Source organism: Coturnix japonica, chromosome 1, assembly GCF_054131305.1.
Source record: "Coturnix japonica strain WE chromosome 1, WE-NBRP24, whole genome shotgun sequence".
Lineage (NCBI taxonomy): Eukaryota > Metazoa > Chordata > Aves > Galliformes > Phasianidae > Coturnix > Coturnix japonica.
The window spans coordinates 42,750,825-42,774,580 of NC_140663.1; the positions used below are offsets into that span (position 1 = coordinate 42,750,825).

Sequence of the window (23,756 nt, forward strand, 5' to 3'; positions counted from 1 at the left end):
TTAGGACTGGTTCCAGATTCCATAGACTTGGTGTAGTTATCAGGTTCTTGCTGTCATGGACTCGTTATCAATAACCCTTCGCATTCAAACAGGAAAAGAAAAGTTTTTAAGTGTAATTACGTGTCCTGTGTTGCTTGTCCGAGCACTATTATTCATAAGATCATGTACTTTTCTCATTTGTTACCTTTGAATTTGAGCTGAAGTTATCATGCTGGGTGACAGACTTGCTTTGTTGCCCCGTGGCTGTTAATTCTGCTATATAAACAATAGTTCAGTCTTAGAGTAACTGAACAATTGAACCACTTTCCCACAGCTGAGAACTAAAGTTCCATATTTCAGCTATGATCAATAACATTAAGAAGATTTGTGGTATTATCATTATTTCCCAAAACAGAATGTTTATTCTTTTTCTCATGTATTTTCAAAGTATGCTGTCCTTGTTGATGGGGCCTGCTAGGATTGCTGTTTAAATCCTGACCCTTCAGACACCTGGATGTTGTGGGCATCTTCACCTACTGGCTTTTCTAGCTGTCTCACTATAGTTAATATGTCACCCGCAGTAGAGGGCAGTTCTGAATTAAATGAGTGCTACACCATTTTTCCACTGTCAGTAGGGAGTGAATGAAACAACACAAATAGCACAGAATTTAACAGCAAGTAAATGAGATTTGTGGTTATTTTAAACTTGTTAGGATTGATTTTGTAGTTCCTTAATATAGAGAGTTTGTCCTGTGACATCACTGCAGAAAATGTTCTAGAGATTCCTATTGCTGTGTTAAGGATGGCAGAGTATTCTGGTCTCCTCCTATTCATCAGGTTAATAAAAAGTTCATTTATAAAGGAATATTGGACAGTGTCTAACAACTGTTTGGTCTTGGGCTGCACAGTTAAGAATTACATGTGTTTGTCCATGGCATAACTGTTGATTTATTGTTATAAAATGTCACTTATAAATAGTAATATGATTTAATAAAGGAACTCCCTGTTTCCATAGTTTATTTACAGATGTTCTCAATAAAACAGTACATACCAAGCATGTACATAATTATTCTCATTTCATTGTATTTAGACTACTCAGTTTCAGTGTCTTGTTATCTAAAGCTTTTGGTCCCCATAATTAAGACCCTCTTCATCCTATATATGCATCATATCTGGTTCTGCTCCTGAGTGGTCCTTTATTTTCTCTTTTGGGAAAGGGGGAGAAAGATTGCATGGCTGAATAGCATGGTCAATTTCAGATACGTTTGACTTGAAATACACAGATGCCAAAGATAAATTGAAATGGATTTGTGAGGCTGAGGAGCCATGGAGAGGAAACAGGCTCCATTTCTACCTTGAATATAGAAAATGTTATAATAAATGCATATCCAATTAAACTCCACATAATCTGTGTAAACCAGAACAATGCACTGTGATACCGGAGCAGTGGGAAAAGCTTTAGTTTGTTCAAATAGATCGGGTAGATGTCAGGGCTGATTGGCCCCAGTGCTCCCTGGATCACTTGTTACTGTCTTCTGCTTATTTTGTCCTCATTACCATGACTTGGGAAACATCTTTATCACAACTGACTCTGGTCTCTTCCATTTGGTTAGCAGTGACCTCCTCTATTTTTCAAGGTAGTTTTGCATAAATTATAATGCAATAAATCAAGTATATAACAAGTAAGGCTATATTTCCCTGGGGAAGTACAGGCCGGTGAGTCTCACCTCCGTGCCTGGGAAGATCATGGAGCATATCCTCCTGGACAACATGCTCGATCACATAAAGAATGAGCATGTGATCCGAGACAGCCAGCACGGCTTCACCAGGGGAAGGTCATGCTTAACTAATCTTGTGGCCTTCTATGATGGAGTGACGTCGTTGGTGGATGAAGGGAAGGCGGCCAATGTCACCTGGACCTGAGCAAGGCCTTTGACATGGTCCCCCATCACATCCTCATCTCCAAATTGGAGGGAAGCGGATTTGATGGGTGGACAACTCGATGGATAAGCAATTGGTTGAAAGGCCGCAGACAGAGGGTGGTGGTCAATGGCTCTATGTCCAGGTGGAGGCCGGTAACGAGCGGTGTCCCCCAAGGGTCTGTCTTGGGACCGGTGCTCTTTAACATCTTTATTAATGATATCAGTGAGGGAATGGAGTGCACCCTCAGCAAGTTTGCTGACGACACCAAGCTGAGTGGTATGGTCGATACGGTGGAAGGAAGGGATGCCATTCAGAGGGACCTCGACAGGCTGGAAAGCTGGGCTCGGGTGAACCTAATGAGGTTCAACACGGCAAAGTGCAAGGTTTTGCACTTGGGCCGGAAGAACCCCAGGCACCTGTACAGGCTGGGAGGAGTTGTCCTTGAGAGCAGCTCAGCAGAGGAGGACCTGGGGGTCCTGATGGACGAAAGACTCAACATGAGCCAGCAGTGCGCTCTGGCAGCCCGGAAAGCAAATGGGATCCTGGGCTCCATCAGGAGAGGGGTGGTCAGCAGGGATAGGGAGGTGATTGTCCCTCTCTACTCTGCTCCTGTGTCTTGTGGATGTTAGGGGAAGTTCTTCACTAGGAGAGTGGTTAGGCCCTGGAACAGGCTGCCCAGGGAGGTTGTGGATGCCCCGTCCTTGGAGGTGTTCAAGACCAGGTTGGACGGGGCCCTGGGCAACCTGATCTAGTAAAGGTGTATGTTTAGTGGCCCTGCCAGGCAGGGGGGTTGGAATTACATGATCCTTCCAACCCGGGTCATTCTGTGATTCTGTGTGAATGTAATGTGTTATCTTAGGTTTATGCTACAAGTTGAAGACATTAGTATTTTTCATACCTTATATGAAAGGAGGAATGAAGAAATATTCTTCAGTATTTCTTTGAAATATGCCATATAATACCAATTCCAGGAAATCATTTCTCTTTGCATTCTCTCTTCATCTTTGCATATACTGGTAAAGAAGATGAATGCCCATCTCTCTCTTTCACTATTTCTTTCTTGTCTCCATTCTTTCTTATATATCCATTATCAGAGACACAATTGTATAAACGTGACATATCCTTCAAACTTTTCTCTGGCAGAAAAGAGAAACCTGATTTTTTTTCTTGAACTAATTATGTCAACTTATGGAACTGTGTAAGTACACAGTAAAGGGAGAGGAAAGTGAACTAAACTGTAAGGAGCCACAGTCATTTACCTCTCTAATTTGCAAGGTTATGCTAATAAACTTGCATGTACAGTTTTGTTGAGAAAAGCATAAAAAGGCAGTTTCTTGGAAATTACATTTCACTATTCTTTTTTTTTAATGTTTACTCCTGTATCCTAATGAATCTTTGTAGATGACCTTAATGTTATTTTCAACATTTGTCTTTGTTACAGAATTTCTAAGAGACTACCAAGCCTATTTTTTTCTTGTCTTTTTAGGGTAGTACGTTGGTGTGCAGTTGACACAATGGAGTCCATGCTGAATAAGCTGAAGAGTACTGTTACAAAGGTAACAGCCGATGTCACCAGTGCAGTCATGGGAAATCCCGTTACCAGGGAATTTGATGTTGGTCGACATATTGCCAGTGGTGGCAATGGTCTTGCTTGGAAGATATTTAATGGAACTAAAAAATCGACAAAGCAGGTGAGCTGTCAAGTAACAACTTATGTTTGTAAATGTTGAATAACATACTGGTAGGTATCACTTGTAAAGTGATATTCAAAAGGAAAATCCAGCTGTGTGGATGAATGCTAAGGGTGTAAAAATGAAGACCCCAAAATTATTTAAATATAATATTATCAGCTACTTAAGTGAGCTTTGCTGCTGCAGAAAGAAGTGATTCTGTATTTGTACCATACGACTCAAGACCAAGATCAAGAACTGGTTTGAGTTAACTGATTTGATGAGAAGGGTGAGGTTTGTTTGTTTGTTTTAACAGACTTCATTTCTCCAACTTAGTTTACTTTGCAGTTTTAAGGCACAATTATACTGGTTTTTTTTACAGTTTTAAAAGATCACAAACTGTACCATAATTTGATCTCAGCAAAACAAGTGGTGATTTTATTTATTTATTTTGTTCAGCTTTGACAAACAAATTGAAGGGTTAGAAATGTTATTAAGAAATGAGATAGGGCGGCAGAAAGGCGTTGCATAAAGGAGGAGGGTGTGGAGGAAGTGAATTCTGCCTGGGTTGTGCAACTTTTAGACCAGTATTGTTGCCAGAGAAGTAACTCTGTCTTAAAGTGTTTCAGTTTAGAGCACTGGTAAATGTACTTTTTGCTTCACTTGAAGTTGCACATACAGATAAAAGTGAGCCTATGACTTTGGAAGGAGGTTTGTCTTTTGCACTGACAGAGATGTTGGGGTTGATTGCACCCTCAGCAGGTTTTTGGATAAACACCAAGCTGAGTGGTGTGGTTGATACATCAGAAAGGAAAGGTTGCCTTCAAGAGAGGCCTGTGAATCCACATGAACCTAATGGAGTTCATCAAGGCTGAGTGCAAGGTGGTGCACTTGGACTGGGACAATCCCAGACACGATTACAAACTAGGAGAAGAACTCATTGAGAACAGCACTGTGGAGAAGGAATTGGGGTTCTGGTGGACAGAAAACTAGACATCAGCCAGCAGTGCATGCTTTCAGCCCAGAAGGTCAACAGTTTTTAGCTTGCATCGAAAGAGGAGTGGCCACCTCGGCAAGGGAAGAATCATAGAATGGCCTGGGTTGAAAAGGGCTATAATGATCATCTAGTTTCAACCCCTCTGCTATGTGCAAGGTCGCCAACCACCAGACCAGGCTGCCCAGAGCCACATCCATCCAGGCCTTAAATGCCTCCAGGGATGGGGCATCCACAACCCCCTTGGGAAACCTGTTCCAGTGCATCACCACCCCCTGAGTGGAAGGGTTGCAAGTAGATGATCTTTAAGGTCACTTCTAGCTCAATTGATTCTGTGAATTTATGAGAAACAGAGTTTAAGAGCTGGTGTTATAGAACATGATTTTATTGATTGGGAGAAATGTGAAATACCTTTTAAAACTTGGACAGAAAATAGAATTTTCTTTGAGTGAGTAGAAGATAAAGTAAAACCTGATGTTGAAGAGGGTCATGATGTTGAAGTAGGCCATCATCAGTCATTAAAAATACTGGGGCAGTTTTATTGCAGAGAATTTTAGCTGGCAATTGCCATTTGTTATTAATATCACCACTTGGGTAACATCATGCCAACATTCAGTTTAATACTGTGAAAGAGAGCTATCCATCAGGACAAAACACTCTGTTCTCCTGTGTCTGTTTCTTAGCATTACTTTGTATTTCTTTTGCATGGGCCTTTTGGAGGTTGTTTGGGCAGTAGGGAAGAGGCTGGCTGTCCTATTCCAAGTGGTTGCAGTCACTTCTGTCATGTGCTGCATGCAATTCCTGCATTGCAAATGTGTCTACCTAACTTGGAGCTATGAGTACTTAGCTTGTTTGTTTGATCACTATACACATTTATTGTAAACAAAGAGGATGTAATGCTTAATTGCCTTGCTTGTTACTTTACAACACAAGTAGTAATTTAAGTCACTGTAGCCATGTCAAATAGCTAAATTGGAGTTTCAGTATTGCATCAGCAGCACGTTACATGAAGTAACACATTGCTTATTTTATAGCATGCACTTCTGCCCATTATGGATTTGCTTATGTAATCTGAATGTACTGATGTTCTCCTGGCATAATATGGCATTTGTCCTTCTTTCCAATTAGAGCAATCAGAAGGAAATGCATAGGATAAAGTTACTTCAGGATGTTCATGCTGGCTTCATTGTAAAAAGTAGTGGAATTAAGGAGATAATGGCTTCCACTTCGGGACTATTGTAATCATGTTTAGTTTTTCTTGTTACCAGAAACAGGTAAATCAGCTTCCTAGATTTCAGCTATAGTAGAGTTAACATTGTAGAGAAACACTGTCTAACTCCTTTAAATAAATAAATATATGTATGTATGCATACATACATACATAGAGAGAGAGAGAGCTGTAGGAAAATCTTTTCTGGCAAAAGACCAGAGTAACACTGGAATGCTTTCCAGTATTTTAATTCAGAGACTGTTTTGCTTTGCACAGTGGGGGAGGCTTTGGTAAAACATCATGTGTTTTTATACTGAGTGGCATCATAGGATAGATGGCAAACTGCTGTCATTCAGCATTTTGTGGGTTTTTCTTCCTTCTGTATTGTCCTGTGCTAAGTCTCTGCTGTCACTACTGTACGGTATTCTAAATCTCCTTGAAAAGACTGATTGAGTTTCTCTGATGTCCACCACTACAGTGCTTGGATGTTTTTTATATTGTTAACATCTTTCCTTAACATGCAGTGAAACAAGGAGGATGAAATGATGCTGTTACATCATTACATTTTCACAGCTTTTAGAGTTTTATTTAGAAAGGTCTTATAGTTGTATTTGCGTCTTTAGCAACACAGGTACTCAGTGTTTCTGCAGTCTTTGTGTGGCTTGCCTTCCTCTCAGGGTCAAAAGGGAAAGCATCGCATGACTAGGTGGCCTGGTTGCCTTTTGTTATTAGGAACAGAGTACATCAGGAGCTTAGAATGGAAATGATGGAGCATAGGTTACTGAGAATCAGTGTCATTGCACTATTTACTTTCTTTCTCTTGGCTGTGGCTCTTGTTGATAGAAATTAGCAATACTTAAATACTTTTTACGTTTTTATAATATATATATTTTTCCCCTTGAGAATAGAGTAGGGCTTGCTTTTGAATTTTGACTTTTCACTACTACTACCTGCTTTCTTAAGATTTGGGAAAACCTTTTTTATCTTCTCTTTTTTTTTATAAGGCTAGTTACGTACAGATGCAAGTGTACATTTTTTCCTAACTGATTTATTTGTCTTTAATAGCTTCCACGATGGATATGTCCAGTTGTTGGTTTTTCTTTCTTTGTTGCTTTTTTTTTTTTTTAAATTCATATCCACCTCTGTACTTTTGAACTTCCGTTTAAACTCCTTAGTTTTCTCCCACTCCAATTGCAAGAGGTTCACTGGAAAAATCTATTTCCTCTATTTTAACATTTACTGCATTTCTGGGACTCATTTTACATGTTCAGGAATTTTTTATTAACCTTGTTATCATGGGAGGGATCAGGTTAATTGATCTCTCAGATATTATTCCACTACCACTAATTCTCTGTTATGAAAGTGTACATTAATATGGAACGAACTTGATTGGAACAGAAATTTGAGAAAGATCATAGTTTAATGGAACATCTCTTAATGCCAAATCAGTGAGTACCCTTCGAATACTTTATTTATTTATAGTTAATATAAATGCATTTGCCTACCTAATACTGATTTCTATCTTGTTAATCTACTGTTCTGTAATTCTGTAGAAAGTGACTGTAGTTTATGCAGCAGTTTGTAAGGTCTGGAGCACAGTCATTGTTAAAAATATATATTCCAGAAATTCTATACACTCATGGTGAAAATGGCTGGGACAGAATAAGGACAATGTGTAGCTGTAGATATATTTTGTAGTGCTTCTTGCACTTAATTTCATATAGGTTTTATTTTTTGGATGCGTTATGTACTGAGTGAATTTCATTGGTTATTTCTAGGAAGTGGCTGTTTTCGTGTTTGATAAGAAACTAATAGACAAGTATCAAAAATTTGAAAAGGATCAGATTATTGATTCTTTAAAACGAGGAGTTCAACAGCTAACGAGACTTCGACACCCTCGACTGCTTACTGTTCAACATCCATTGGAAGAATCTAGGTAAGCTGTAGTAAAGGTGAGAAAAGACTTTCTTAATTATTGTTTTGTTGTTGAATATAAAAAGTCTGGAACATTCAGCACTTACATCTGATGAGGTTTGAGTTTAATGTATTTATTCATGTGAGAATAGTATTCTCCCCATCCTCAAGTCTTTATTCACCAAGTCATAGGATGTATCCTTGGCATGAATCTGATTGATAATCTGTTGCATGATGTAAGACCAGCTACAGCTGGAGGAATACATGTGACCCTTACAGCAAGGATATTTAGTAGTTCAATTAATTTCACTTTTATAGAGCCTTTTAAATTTGTTTTCTTTTAAAAGATTGTTCTTTTTTTTTTTTTTTTTTTCCCATTTATGGGATTGGGGACTGTTGGCAAATTGTATCTTTGTGGCACATATCATAGAATCACAGTATTATCAAGGTTGGAAAAGACCTAGAAGATCATCTAGCCCAACCATTACCAATACTTCCCAGCTAAATCATATTCATCAACACAACATCCAGACGTTTCACATTTAAAAGATCCTCAGATACCAAATGAGGGAGTCAAATTTGTATTTTCGTAGTGATAATTTGATTTATATTAGATTGATCACTAGTTACAATAATGGGTTCATTTTACACCTTTATTATTCAATTATACTGATAAGATCGCACTAAAATCTGATAAATAAAATGAAGATTTCCCATTACAATAGGAAGCTGATCCTACTGAGGAAGATCACAAAGCTTTTCAACTTCTTCCGAGGAAGTTTTGCCTAAGTAGAGTCTAATAAAGATTCATGTACATTACCTTTTAAACTTGTCCACTTTTTATTCTGCCTGTTGACCTGCAAATTTCGAAAGACACTGGTTTCTAGTTGCTGAGAGAGCCATGGGAATACTTTATTTCTGCAATGCCTACTTTGGGAAGGATTTATTGGATCAAATGACAACTGCATATATATCTTTCCTCCTGTACTAGAGTCATTTGTTTAGTATGCTCCTTGTATGAGTCTAAGGTGGATGGCTAATTGAAGGGAACTGTCAATACTGTATAGTAGTAAATAAATTACCATAACCAATTTAATGGCCTAGGGTTGTCTCAGTCATTGTGCAAGTGACTTGTATATCTCAGGATATACCTCAAGGTTTTCATTTAAATTTGACATGGTATTTCAGTTGTGCCAGAAACTTTGTATTTTTTCATAAATTCTACACTTAAGAAGAAGATGGTAAGATTCATACCTTGGAAAGTTAAGAATGCCTTGGTATTTTTCCTGCAAACAATTTAATCCTTTTGAGTAAAATTCGTTTTGCAATTCAGTCAGAGTTTTCCTGTTCATCAGTTTTTATTAACACTCTGCTTTGCTATGAATACTGGTCATACTCAATAAGCTCTTTGCAGGGGCATCTCTATTATCAAACCTGCCCAGCTACTTGCTGTGCCAGAAACTCATAAGAGATTTGTGAGGCTCATTAAAGGAAAATTTGCTTAGACTGTTTATATATCCCTGTACAAGTGTACTGTAAGACTGATAGGTTTTTTGGACAATAAGAAGGTGTTGGCATAGTGCTTGTTTTTTGAATACGTTTATAGAGGGCTCCTTCTGGACTGGTCTTCTTTTAGACACACAGGAACACACAGCTGTGTTGAACTGCTTGCACAATTTATTGTGTTATTTTTGTGGGGTGATGTAAAAGACAGCTTCTGGTGTATCTGTACCAAGTAGATGTTTCCATACCATTTTGATACCAGTATGTAGGTAGCTATTGCTAATGTATCGCTTCTATTTCATATATTTGGGGTTCAACGTAATTATGTTGATTATAAATATATTATTAGATATAAATGTTACATACATTTATATAATGTATGCAATGTATATTTTTATTTATATTAAACAATATAACGTGTGTGTGTATGTATATATATATATATATATATAAGTATATATATATACTTACAGCTTGTTTTGGCTTCCAGTAACAGAAAAGCATGAAAAATCTAAATTGTAAAGCCGTTTACAAAGAATGAAAGGTTCCAAATATTTAATTTCATAGACACTCCATCTGTTGTAGTTTTTACCAAAGCATATGCGTGTTTGGCCATTACTTTTCTTTGTAACTTGTTTCCTTTTATTTGGTTACTCAGAATGTCATTTTGATATTATTCAGGGAACTGTTAAAGAGGATGCACTGTATGGCAGATAACAGCTCCTACAATATTAAATTGCTTTAATTAGATTTGCCTCATCCTTCCTCTATTCTGATGTGGTACCTTATTTAATTAACTCCTGGAATAAAAAAGCAAGCAGCCATCTTTCTATTCCCTCAAAGCAACAGCAATTGGAGTGTTGATGTTGAGAAAATACGGAATAACTGTTCTGTAAGTATTTTCTGCCATCAGTGCCTTAACCATAACTAAGTGGAAGAGCTCCATGGTAAAGCTGAAATCAGATTAAAAATGAAGATCTTTGTCTTTTTGTGCTTTGATTCTTCCTGGTGAGATTAATAAAAAAAATGAGGTTTGTAGCACTAGCTGTGTTAACAGAGAAGTGGAAGAGATGGTGTCTGCAGAGTGGTGTGAAGGTGCCCAAGCAATTGCAGTTCAGTCAGGTTAGTTGAGAATTATGAATCAGTAAATTTTGATTATCTTTTTTTTTCCTTCAGGAAGGCATCAGAAAAAAAACTAAAGTCACTCTTAGTCTGAATGAGGAATGAGAGTGTTGAGTGTTTCATCAACTTTCTTTTACCTCAAAGAGCAAATGTGTGAATCTACTGAAATGTAAAAACTTTGTGATAGATTCATGCTGAAACATTGTGTCTTCTGTGATTATTTTAAGAGAATACACAAAAGGTTAGGAGGGTTCTGCTTTCTGGCCAGTAGCTTTATTACTCGTGAAAATATCTTTACTTGTGTTATTCAGTCTTGGTTTTCTGTGTTCATGCTGGTGCAGTGTATGAACGCAGTGTGTTTGCATGGAAAATATTCATTCTTAGACCAGATATGTGCTACCGTCCACACTGTGCTTTATCCAAAGAATAAAAACCAGACTACAGCTTCTATTATTGTTCAGAACAGGGTGAAGAATGGGAATATATAGGACAAGTTGGTCTTTTTTTACATAAAGTTCATGAAACCGTGATGAATGCTGTTTTCAGGACTTCAAATTTTGACTTTCTGGAGCACAGTGTTACAACCACTCTGTGCTTTGTGCTTCATCTGTGCTTTTTAAACAGTGTTAACACAGATCCGATAAAAACACCTATCATTCAGGGATAAAGCAGTAGATAAACAGTTCATACAACAAGCATAGTTATGTGTGTCTCTGATACTGTCTGAATATATTAAACATTGCTTCAGTCAAGGGGGATCTAAATTTTAGGCGCAGCTAATAGCCTGATTTTATAGGGTTTAATGGTAATAAGAAACATTTGTTTTTCTTGGATCAGGGCAGGAAAAAGTATAGTTTTCTTAAAACTTTTGTGAAGCACTGAGTGCATGATGTTGATATTAGAGTATGTTGATATTAGAGAATACAGTGACTTAACCTGATTTCTATACTGTATTTTTTTTTTCATTTCACATAGATCTATGCATATGTAAAATCTCCTATTTGATGATTAGAAGACTGAAATAAAATGTGTTTTTAGGTTAACACAGGGCCTCTGCTAATGTATAATGTGATGTATTCATGGTTGCTCATAGTCAAGACATGTCGTATTACATTATTTATAAAAGCATTTTTTTTTAATCTATTTTCTCTGTAGAGATTGCTTGGCTTTTTGTACAGAACCAGTGTGTGCAAGTTTAGCTAATGTTCTTGGCAGCTGGGACAACCTACCTTCTCCTGTACCATCTGACATTAAAGAATACAAACTTTATGATGTGGAGACTAAATATGGTCTGCTTCAGGTGTGGCTTTTTTTAAATATTATTTTCATGTGCTGTTTTTATTAATCACTGTTTTAGAAATGCCTTGTCCGTGCATAGTAAATCAAATAAATGTGGAGAGAAAGATGATGGTGACCTGAACAGTGAAAGTATAAGAGAAGATGAATATTGTAGGCTCTGTAAGTTGCTGTTGTTTTTGGTTATTCTGATATGGAAAATTAAGAAATGAGTTAGTGTGTTAGTATAACCATGACTACACAAAATAAGGCTGTAGATATGACAGAATTTTTTGTAGATGTTGTGCAATACATCTTAGGAAATACTTAACCTGAAATCTTTTATTAACAGGTTTCTGAAGGCTTGTCCTTTTTACATAGCAGTGTGAAAATGGTCCATGGAAATATTACTCCTGAAAATATAATTTTGAATAAAAGTGGAGCATGGAAAATCACAGGCTTTGATTTTTGTATCCAGTCAACAAATCCATCTGAACAGGAGGTACTGGTTCCATCTTTGTGTTTTTATTTTTTAGTATACTTCATATTCAGCTCTTTGTCTGAAACCAGTTTTCTTGAGCTTGCATTTCAGTACATCTATGTAATACTGACATCTGTATTTTGTTGGCAGAAAGGCTGAATATATGGCACAGGTCTCCACTGAAGTTCTGCCTTTGGTCATCTGAGAAAAAGCCTGACGTGGCTCAGAATAGGCTAGAGATAGTTTCAGACAAGAGCTGAAAGTGCATGTGATTCTGCTGACCTGCATGTTCAGTGATGTGCACAGCTGTGCATTAATCTCTTACATCCATTCACTGCTACCTCCTCAAATTAGTTTTATATCATAGTTCATGTTTCTCTCCTTACAGCAGTGCCTTTACGTTTGCTTTACAGTTCTTAATTCTAATGTTGAGATTTTACTGCACAAGCTAATCACTCATTACAGCCATAGATTTTTAACAGTTCTGCTTTACTTTGTTTCATGATTTGAAGGGATTAAAACTTTAGTTTTAGCTACTACTTGAAATTCATACTAATTTTTTTTAAATAATAAGTTCTTTTTTATATTATTTATTTATTTTTTGGTTCTCTTATAGCCCAAGTTCCCTTGTAAGGAATGGGATCCAAACTTGCCATCTTTGTGTCTTCCAAATCCTGAATATCTGGCACCAGAATACATTCTCTCTGTGAGCTGTGAGACAGCAAGTGATATGTACTCTCTAGGAGCTGTTATGTATGCAGTCTTTAATAAAGGGAAACCAATTTTTGAGGTCAACAAACAGGATATTTATAAAAGTTTTAGTAGACAACTTGATCAGGTATCTATTTTTGAATATTATACATTTATTTTCATGTTTGAAAAGTCACTATTTTAAAGGAAATTTAAATATTTTAGACACAAGTAAAAAAATCCTAAGCAAAATATGGAAAGTATGCATAGAGAAATTTATGTACTGACTTTGTCAGCTAGAGGATTCGTTTTTCAGCTGATTTCTCTATTACCATGTTGAATGCTGGTCATACGGGCTAAGTGCTTTACCTGTTAGGGCAAATAGTGCCAAACACAAGACAATGAATGACTAGCATTGAGCTGGTGGAGAGTGATGAGTTTAGAGTGATTTGATCAGTCGGCAGCCATTCAGATATCAGCTATTTCACTTTCTCTGTGGGCTATTCACAGATGAAGTTACTGGAACAACTGAGGTAACATATGGTCATATGCAAGTTTCTTTTGTTGCAGCTTTGTTTGGTGCCCATTGCCTTAACCATATGTACTGTGTTTTTATGTATCTAAACAAGACCTCAAATAATAACACATACTTCTTTATAAATACTGATTTTCTGTAATTCTATGACCTGAACACAATTAGAAGCTGGGAACAGGAGAATATGATTGTACACAGGTGGGATGTTGGGAAGCAGAAGGAAAACTGGATCAGGAGCAAATGGGTTGTTAAAGGGGAGAAGGGAATGGTATCAAAGGTTTGGTTAAAGAAACTGGTATGGCAAACAAATTGTAGTGCTAATGTATGCTGGAAATAGTTACATACAGGATTTCCTGATTTCATGGTACATACATATGCTTAAATTTCTATGCAGCTGAGCCGTTTAAGCTCCAGTACTCTCCAGAATATACCAGAGGAGGTGCGTGAACATGTGAAGCTACTCTTAAATGTAGCTCCAGCAGTCAGACCAGATGCAGATCAAATGACCAAGGTCAGTTCATGGAAAATACGATAGCTATAGGAAAAAGGGAAAAGAATGCTTATTTTATCGAAATAATAGAGCTTTTTTGTAGTTGTTTTGTTTTGTTTTTTTCCTATTGATCTTTTTGGTTGAAATGTTTAAAAAAAAAAAACAACAAATCTAACTATTTTGGGAATTATGCTGTTAGCTTGTGGCATGTATTGTTCTTCCACTAACGTTTAATATGAAAGAAGTGTGTGCTGGAACGGAATTTGAGTAATCATTCAATACAACACTACTTTATTGCTTTCCTGAATTGTAGGATCGAGATATTAGGGCTAAATATGTATTATAAGAAAAGTGAGTTAAGACCAGCATGGTGCAAGCTAATATGGAGCTTTGCATGGGAAAATTTACCTTGCTGTTTTTAAATGAGGTTAAGTCATAGAGCTCCTCAAGACTTCTCATGGTACGTGACCTGGAATATGTAATTTAAGTCTCACACTGCAGACTAGCTTGAAGTAGGTGCTGATAGATTGTTTTGTTGTTGTCTTTACTGCCCTACTCCTATCAACTTCTCTTTCTGCCTGACAGCACTTCTCCATCTGTTTTTATATGCTTTTATTTTGCACTAATTTTTCAACTGAAAACCATTGTCTAAATGGTCAAAGAGACTGAGCTCTCTTTCTAACCACTGCAAGACCATAAAGTTTAATATATGCTTCCCTGAGAACTAGCAGAAAGGAGGACTCTTACTCATGCAGGTTTTCAAATGTTTTACAGTGTCTGTAGGTTTGAAATATACACTCTTCATTTAACTGCCAGCTGAAAGCTTAATATTCAGGGATGGATTTTAGGTAAAACCAGCCCTGTCCTCATGTATTTCTATCAGTCTTTCATTAATGATGTAGCAGCTGCGTCAGTATTAATGATTTACCAAGGCAATAGGATGATCCACTCATATTTGTTAATGCCATGTTCATAAGCCTGGTCTATGTACATACACAAAACTACATTGTTACACAAAATTTATGAAGGCCTCTGCCATTTTTTTCTGACAACTAGAGCTGCAGCTGAAGTAATGCAAGCATGGGAAATTGTATATATCCCATCCATTATAGTTTTTTACAAGCACGTATAAACATTGAAGATAAATATGTGTAATCAGACATTTGTTGCATATAAATTGCTGAAACATTATAATATTCCAGGGATGATATTTAGACCTGAAGGCTTTTTTATAAGCCTTTGTAATATTAAGTAGCGTACTTACTCCTAGAGAATTTTTAGTTTGTGTTTTCATGTCTCTCTTTTTTTTTTCTTATTGTTTAAGAAATATTTTTTTATTTACAAGTTAATTTAGATACTTATTTAGGAAAATTGTCTTAATGATCCGCCTTTGTCTGTGAATATTATACTACTCAGTATGTAAGTGTTTATTTTTCTAATTGTTGGTTACAGACACTTCATTGTAAAAGTTTACAGTAGTGTGTGTTGAGAATTCTAATGGTGTTGATCTTATTTTTAGATACCATTCTTTGATGATGTAGGAGCAATGACACTGCAATATTTTGATTCATTATTTCAAAGGGATAACCTTCAGAAATCACAGTTTTTTAAAGGACTACCAAAGGTTCTGCCAAAGCTGCCTAAGGTATGTAAGTGTGACAGTTTGAAATAGTTTAAAAATGCATGCACATATATTAAGATTCTTAATCTTAGTATTCTGAACTTTATGTAGCATTGTACCATAGTAAACTGCCACCAAACTGTCAGAATAGAGTAGCAGGAAAGAAAGGAAGGTTGGAAAATACTGTGTAGATTCTCTTCAGCTATTGATAAATCAGGAAACATGAAATGGTGAATTGTGCTATTACTTTATCTATGAAATAATTGTTTGTATATCCTCTGTGTAGTTCATCCCATTTTGGAAGGGAATTGTCTATTCTGCACTTACAAGTCTTTCCCCTGTTTTTCCAGACACTATCATTATATCTTTGAAATCATCTTGTCCTATTTTCTCTCAGTTTACTTATAGGATTGCTTCTTTATAGTGAGGTAGTACTTTAATGTTGAATGATGCAAAGCATCCTTCCCTCAAAAGACTAAATGCTTTCTTGTTCTAGCAGGATGCAGAAACCTCAGAAGCTAATGTCTGTCGTTCCACGTTTCTCCTATGTAGTGCTAGACACTGTGTCTAGACTGACTCTTTTTCTTCTTGTGGTATTCTCATATTTATGTAAGACATAATGCATATGTGATGTAGAAGTAGTGTTAGACTAATGCATGGTAGAATAGATGAGCTTTTCAACCTTCTTTTAAATTGAGTTTTGAACTACACAGTGCAAAATTCAGATTTAACATTGTCATTGTTTTAATTGAGTAATGATTTCCTTTGATGAGAAATTCTTGACACATAGAATTTGGGCATAGATGGGATGTATTTCAGCTAACTTCAGACAGACACAAATTACAAATTGCCTTTAGGGCATTCACTTTTTTTCTGTCAGTAAAACATTAAGGAGATGGACTATGCCCATGCTCTTTAATGATTTTTAAAGCATTTAAGCTTACCTGTCTCTACCTTAGGCATCCAGAGTGTAATCATCTGTATTTTGTCAGCTGAATCCCACTTAGAGAATGTACTTGGAGTTTTCAGGGAGATATATTACATTTATAAGTTTGTTCAGTGGGTCGTGAGGGAGGTAGTGAAAGGCTGAGATCCTGGGAGATAAAACACTTAAATTTTTCTAAAGGAAATATGTAGAATGAAGTTTTCATAATTCATATAAGTGACTTGAAGTCCTATTTTCTGTACAGTTAATAAGTTTTTACTGGCCTGCATAGCTGTTGTTGTCTCAGAGTGTGCCTTGAGTGCAAGCAGAGACAAGTAAGAAAAGCAGAACAGTGTAAATTAGCTTGAATGTATGGTGAACATAAGTTCAAATTGAAAGTTTAATATTTTTTGTTACTGTTGTTAATACCAGATTAATGCAAACAGCTGTTGAGCTGGTGCAGTAGCAGCATGGTGTAATGTGATGCATGCTTGTTTTTCTCTCTTAGCGTGTTATAATTCAGCGAATTTTGCCTTGTCTGACCTCCGAATTTGTGAATCCTGATATGGTACCCTTTGTCTTGCCGAATGTTCTGCTCATTGCTGAGGAATGCACCAAAGAAGAATACGTCAGGCTCATTCTGCCTGATCTTGGTCCTGTTTTTAAGCAGCAAGAACCAATCCAGGTATGTTAAAGTTGTTCGGATTACAGTTATTCTTTTCAGCGCTTCTTCCCTGAGAAATGACTGTTTGTCCTAGTTCCCTTTTCCAGCTTCTTAAGTTTGTCCAGCTTACTCTGTAGCTGTCCAAGTAGTCAGCCTCAATTCATGCATCCAGAAAGTTCACCAAGTCTTTACTCCTGCTATTTACTTGGCTCTTCTGAGGTTATATTATATTTACAGATGAGATCTAGATTAACGAAAACAGTTTTTACATGGCTCTTATTTTCAGTTGATTGTTGAATGTATGTTTTAAAATCTTTCTATCATTATTGTAGCTGATCGAAGCAGGGTTGTGTGGTACAGTATTTACACACACACTACCGATAACTGAACCTATGATTCTTTTTTTCTTGTGTCTGGATTGGCAACATTGGGATCTTGGGGTGGAAAAGCCATAAGTTTGACACTCTTTAATGTGCTGCTTACTGATAATAATAAAATGCTGTTTATTTGAGGACTGTACACAAGTCTGGAGTGTTTCATTTTGTTTGACAAATGTTACCACGATAGATTAATTAAAACATGTTTTATGTCGTTGTTTATGTGCATAGAAGTAGCAAAGGAGCACAAGATTTGCATCCTTTTTCAACATTGTGTGTGATGATTTTTGAGAATTCTGTCACTGTGTTAGGCATTGTGCATCAGGAGAGAGAATGTAGCTATGCATTCCTTCTAGCTCACCTCATTTTAAAGCTTACTGCGGCTCTTTGTCTGCAAAGCCATTTACCTTGGCACTCAAGGGCTAAGGTAAATGGAGGAATGAGCAAGTAGATGTTTTTACTTCTGAGTTTCAAAGAACCAGAGGAGAGAACTCCCATTATACTGTGGAGAAGGGAAAGAGGACTGTATTACCTCAAAGTAGCTCATAAAATTGGAACTTTGTGTTCTTTTCCTTTGGTACATTGTGGGATTATGTCATCGTAATTCTTATCTTGAAAAAGTTAAGTGTCTAATTCACAGCCAATAAACATTTCTGCTGTTTCACTGTAAAACGTAATGCTCAACTTTTTTACCTTTAACATCAGATTTGTAGTTCCTGCAAAAACTTTATATCTAGGTTTTATCTTAAGCGTGATGGGTTTTCTATTTAAAACTCATTCATGTTTGTAACCTATATTATTATATTTAGAGCTGTTTTACTTCTTAGGAAATAAGAGGAAACTGAAATTCAGACTTACAATGTTTCTCAGCTTACTAGATACTATATACACTAATGTTGATATTTTTAATGTTCACAAAGTATGAGGTGGCTTGTTCTGTTTTTATACTTTTATATACTTTTCAGTATGGGGAGGTTCATATAATTAGTCTTGTTTTCTAAGTCAATATACTAGAATTTTAGGGAAAAAATTAAAGGTGCTAGAGGACTTAATTCCAGGTCTGACTGGCAACATCATGTCTTGTCTTTGTGAATGGCACCAACTTTCAGTTCCTTTGTGTTTGTAGCTCATGGAGAGAATGTCAATGTTTCTTCCACATGTTCTCTTAAGATGTTTTGGATGTGTATAGGGCACATTGCTTTGTTTCTGTGAAACACCTGAGTTAGGAAACAAAAACTGTAAAATGTTATCTTACTTAACTCAAATGGTTCCCTCAAAATTAGTTGCAAAGTTCTCTGAGCTGAGAATTAGCTTGGATAAGTAATTCACGTTATCAGCTAGCTTTTAGATGGCTAACCTAACCAAGATGAATCTCAGTCTGTGAAAGTGCCGTTGGAGTGTTACTTATTAGCTAAACATGTGGTGAGTTTGTGGTGGTGTTTTGTTTTTATGGTGTCTGAGATTTTTTCTTTCTATGATAGACATTTCGATTATGAAATACAATGAAGCCATTTTATGTCCATATAGTAGCTGTAATATTCATGTAATCTAGTCCCAGTTTTGATTTTTAGATTCAGGTGGACTGCAGCTTTTCTAGGTGGAGTTGTGCTCAAATGCTTTGAAGACACTGAAGACATCTGATCCTTAGTTGTTTGGGTGGGTTTTTTTTGGGGGGGTGGGGGGGAGGGGCTTAGCTTTTTCAATAGTGATGTCTATAAATAATTTATACAGTTGATTTTCATTAAATAAACAAACAAAAAAAACCAACATTGTAAATAGAAACAAGAATGACCTCCTCAGCTGTTACAGTTTCTAATTTTGGAAGTATTAGTCTAGAAGACATATTTTGTTTGATCTGTATTCGCTGTTTTTAAAATGCAATAATATGTCAAAGTGTTTTTTGTTTTCCATGCCTTCAGGCAAGCAACATGGTAAGTGATCACATTTACTGAGTTACAAGAAAACCTCTGAAGTTTTGATGTTATGGTGCAATGCACTTTTAGCTCCAGAAAGATATACTCACAGCTTAACCTTTTTACTTAACTATCCTTATTTTAATAGATTTTACTGATCTTCCTGCAAAAGATGGACTTACTTCTAACCAAAACTCCACCAGACGAAATAAAGAACAGTGTTCTACCAATGGTTTATAGAGCCCTGGAGGCACCTTCAATTCAGATCCAGGTATAGTAATCACAGCCTTTATTTAACACTGCTTAACAGTTTTTTCCTCTTTTCTTTCAGATGTACCAACTTTTTGTCTGATTACTTGAAGGAGGGAAAAAAGCCCAAAGAATATAGCTGTGTAATATACTTGAACGTTGAAAGAGAGTGACGTTTTACTTAAGAACAATTTGGCTTATTAAAATAAACTTTAGTTCCCTGATTTTCCAGGATAACCACTTGACAGTATGAATGAATACACTTTCAAACATGTTTACGAAATTCTGTCTTCGTAACGTTATGTTTTATTGTTTTATGTATTTTTAAATGAGTCTACCTAGTTGAAAATCTCATTAAATTGGAAGTCTAGGGGGAAATTTCAAACTATTTTCAATCTTGAGTAATATTAGTACTAATCTTATAATAGGAAGTCATATTTAAACTTATGTGGAACATTAAACTGATGTGGAATATTTTTTTCTCATAGGAGCTTTGCCTAAACATAATTCCCACATTTGCCAATTTAATAGATTACCCATCAATGAAAAATTCATTAATTCCAAGAATTAAAACTGCGTGTTTGCAAACTTCTTCTCTTGCTGTAAGTATTCTGATATCTTTCTCTCAGTTCTCAGGAAATGTTGTTACCTTTCATTACTTTGGCTTTTTGGCTGTTGTGTTTTCAAAGGAAAATCAGACAGCGCACCCAGAGTTTTTTGAGCTTTTTTTTTTTTTTTTCAAATTCAAAACACAATTTACTTCTGAACTTGGGAATTTGTAAAGTGGTGTTAACAACAGTCAGTTGTTAATACAGCGATTTCTAATGTGTGTTTCTGAGTACTGTCTGTTAGTAATGCCTGTTCTGCAGAAAAAGCCAAGATCCTGTAATCAGTGTACAACGGTATATTTTCCTTTCCTGACACAAAAGTGTTTTAAACTGTACTGAATTTTCATTCGGTGGTGGCTGTAGTTTCAGAAATGTTTCTCTACCTACAAATTTTGTAGCTTCTAAGATAAAAACATGGTTAAGATTTTGTTTAATTCTTATACTTTATAGGTCCGGGTAAACTCACTAGTCTGCTTAGGAAAGATTTTGGAGTACTTAGATAAATGGTTCGTGCTTGATGATATTCTCCCTTTTCTACAACAAATTCCATCCAAGGAACCTGCAGTGCTAATGGGAATTTTAGGTAATTAATACTTTAAACTTTCCTCTCTTATGCTTTTGATTTTGTGAATCTCAGAGAGTTTGTTTGATCGTTGATAATATTTCCATAGTGTATTGCTGTTGTGACTATTATTGTGACTGTTTCATAAGTACATCCTTATTCATTTACTACGTGTACTGCTGGTGCTTCTTATGTCAAGTGCATATATTTGTAATCTTCAAGGCCCAGTGCACTTCAGAGTATTCTGCTATCCTTGGGCTGTGATAGTTTCATGGATTATATTGCCCACACAGTGTCAGAGGCCTCCTTTCCCCAGAGGAGTATGTAATCTGTCCTCTTTCAAATGCTGAGCGCCTGGCTGGAGCTTTTAAGGTGTTATTATTACTTGCTCTTGCAGGTCAGATGCTGTAAACCATTGCTGTACAAATCTATTACTTTTTACTGCAGGTTTTGTCCGACTCATTTGATTGGACTTTTAAGCAAACATTGCTGCCTTTGCACTAAAATGGAGTGTAGTCTGGGTGAGGTTTCAGAAAACAGCTCAGAAAATCTAATGACTTGCTACTTCTGGAGGTGGAGGCCTTCAGAGCTGAGCTTTCCACTCTGGTGTGTGACCAATTTAGGATACACACTTTTAATAGCTTGAGTATTAAAGGGGACCAGCTGATCAATGATCAAAAAAGGGATGTGACTGAGTGGCCAAGTGTGGGGGACAGTGACTATTTGTGGCAATTTGTCAGTTTGTGGTAACTTATAATCAATGTATATTCAGACAATTTATATATGTAGTGAGTACCACTTGGAGTTCTTTTCACATTATTTACAAAATTTAACAGGTTTTCTATTTTGATGTTGTATGGCAGGTATTTACAAATGTACATTTACTCATAAGAAGCTGGGAATTACCAAAGAACAACTTGCAGGAAGAGTATTGCCCCATCTCATTCCTCTTAGTATTGAGAATAATCTTAATCTCAATCAGGTAGGAACAGAAATAATTTTCCCACTTTTACTTGATAAATTGTCAGAGAATAGATTTAACTTAGGAAATAAGATACTTAATGGGATTTTTTTTGGAGAATGAATGCAGTAATATTCATCTGTTCATGGTTTTTGTTTTTGTTTTGTCTGAGTTGTCTCACTTCTGTTGTGATGATGTTCTTTCCGTAGTGATACATTATTTTCACTGTTTCAGTATGCACTCTGCTTATGGCCAAGTATCTAATACAAGATAGTGAAACCAGTTTGTAAATTATTTAAAAGCCTGTGATTTATCTCACACTACATACTGTAAGTTTCATGAGAGACTACCTCTTAGGTTATATGTCTGAATTCTGTCACTGCAAAATTCAAACTTCTTGTGCGTTTCTTTTACAGTTCAATTCTTTTATTTGTGTTATAAAAGATATGCTTAATAGATTGGAGGCAGAACATAAAACAAAACTAGAACAACTTCATGTCATGCAAGAGCAACAGAAGTAAGTGTTTGTGGGTGTGTTACAAGATGGACTAAGTGAGCAGAGATAAAATATGGGGTTTTACTTTGTTTGTTTAGGATAATGTGAGAAAACTTTTAGCCATAGCAATAAAAACGTAGGTAATTCATAGTTCAGTGGTAGGAAATTACCTCAAATAAGTGATAGGAAATTACCTCAAATAAGTGCAATTTTTAATACCTATTTATTACTCTTGGCATGATAGTATTTTGCTGTCAGGTTTTTATAGTGTAAAGTCCTTTCCTTTACACTGTTCACTCATAGTTTATTTTATTAACCAAGGAATATAAATATAAAAGTCTATACTGAGTTCCAGCAGTACAGTTATACCTTACATCTGTACACCAAGAGTTGTTGCTTTTCTGTAGTTGTTGAGAGCACAAATAATGTGCCTTCTGAATATGACAGTGTTCTCATAGTGTTTTGCTTATTTTTAAATCTGCACTGCTAAATTAATGTAGTGGTTGTAACTGTAAAGTTTCTTTTTTGTAATGTGTATACTCTGCACCATATAGATCTTTGGATATAGCTAATCAAATGAGTGTGTCTGAAGACGCAAGATCTAGTAGTACAAATAATCAGGTAAGAGTCAGTATTTATTGTATTACTTAAACATAGAATTTTGAAATTTAATATCTCATAGTATTTACATTATCTAAAATTACAGTTATTTGAATAACTTAGTTTTGATTCTTTGACCTTAAACAGATTGACAAGGTATTCAATAATACTGGAACTGACCTTCTAACTAGTGGACCTGATAGTAAAGAAAATGAGTTATCATCAGTACAGAAAAAGGTATACTTTTCTTTGTTCTGAAATTCTTACATCTTTTTTGTTTAATGTAAGTTTGGTACGGCTTCATGAAAAGAGTATGTATACATATTCACTGTATTTAAAGCTTCACAAGAAAAACTGTCTCTGTAGAGTACAGTACTATGCAACCTAGTCACATGAGAAGGTCCACTGTAAAATGTTGAAATAGCATCTTTGAATTTCTGTGAAAGCTTTTCTTGAAAATAACTCTTCTCTGAACAAAGAATTCAGTGGATAATATGTTTTTGGTTATTCCTCCTTAATTACGGATATGAATGAAATTGAAGCTGCAACATGGATTTAGTTTGTCAAATCAAAATGGTCAGGCAACTTAATGATAAAATCACCAATGGAGGTTAAGATCAAAAACAGAATTTCACAAGGTAGATGGCAGTAACAGCTAGTGTAAAAATTCAGAGTTAAATGAAAGCAGCCAATACGAGGATAAGTACAAGTAACAAAAAATAAGCATGTCATAACGAAGCCTGTGATTATAGCTAGTATTCAATAACAGAATTATTTGTTAATTCCATGTTCAACTTAGTACTTTCTCTTTTAAAGGCATCACTTACACTTGAAGAGAAGCAAAAGTTAGCTAAAGAACAGGAGCAGGCACAGAAACTGAAAAGCCAACAACCTCTTAAGCCACTATCAACTTCAGTAACACCTCCAGTGAAGCAGGTGAGATACAGCTCCAGTAGAAACAATATAATACTTTTTTTTTGTTCACCTGCTGTAT

The 23,756-nt window shown here is 36.0% G+C and overlaps 1 protein-coding gene across 3 annotated transcripts in view; it reads left to right on the forward strand.

Annotated features, from left to right (window-relative positions):
- SCYL2 (SCY1 like pseudokinase 2) overlaps positions 1-23,756 on the forward strand; it is a 31,023-nt gene that overhangs the window by 808 nt on the left and 6,459 nt on the right. The window contains exons 2-17 of one of the 3 annotated variants that reach the window (XM_015859036.3): positions 3,389-3,593; positions 7,555-7,712; positions 11,471-11,615; positions 11,943-12,092; positions 12,688-12,909; positions 13,691-13,807; positions 15,306-15,431; positions 16,841-17,017; positions 19,435-19,557; positions 20,024-20,137; positions 20,594-20,726; positions 21,569-21,687; positions 22,083-22,183; positions 22,717-22,783; positions 22,910-22,999; positions 23,579-23,698. In XM_015859036.3, coding sequence (XP_015714522.2) covers positions 3,417-3,593; positions 7,555-7,712; positions 11,471-11,615; positions 11,943-12,092; positions 12,688-12,909; positions 13,691-13,807; positions 15,306-15,431; positions 16,841-17,017; positions 19,435-19,557; positions 20,024-20,137; positions 20,594-20,726; positions 21,569-21,687; positions 22,083-22,183; positions 22,717-22,783; positions 22,910-22,999; positions 23,579-23,698 — 2,139 coding nt within the window. In that variant the 5' untranslated portion in view covers positions 3,389-3,416. Of the gene's footprint in view, positions 1-3,388; positions 3,594-7,554; positions 7,713-11,470; positions 11,616-11,942; positions 12,093-12,687; positions 12,910-13,690; positions 13,808-15,305; positions 15,432-16,840; positions 17,018-19,434; positions 19,558-20,023; positions 20,138-20,593; positions 20,727-21,568; positions 21,688-22,082; positions 22,184-22,716; positions 22,784-22,909; positions 23,000-23,578; positions 23,699-23,756 lie in introns of those variants that run through there. The other 2 variants (XR_014934346.1, XM_085515455.1) reach the window with 2 other exon arrangements.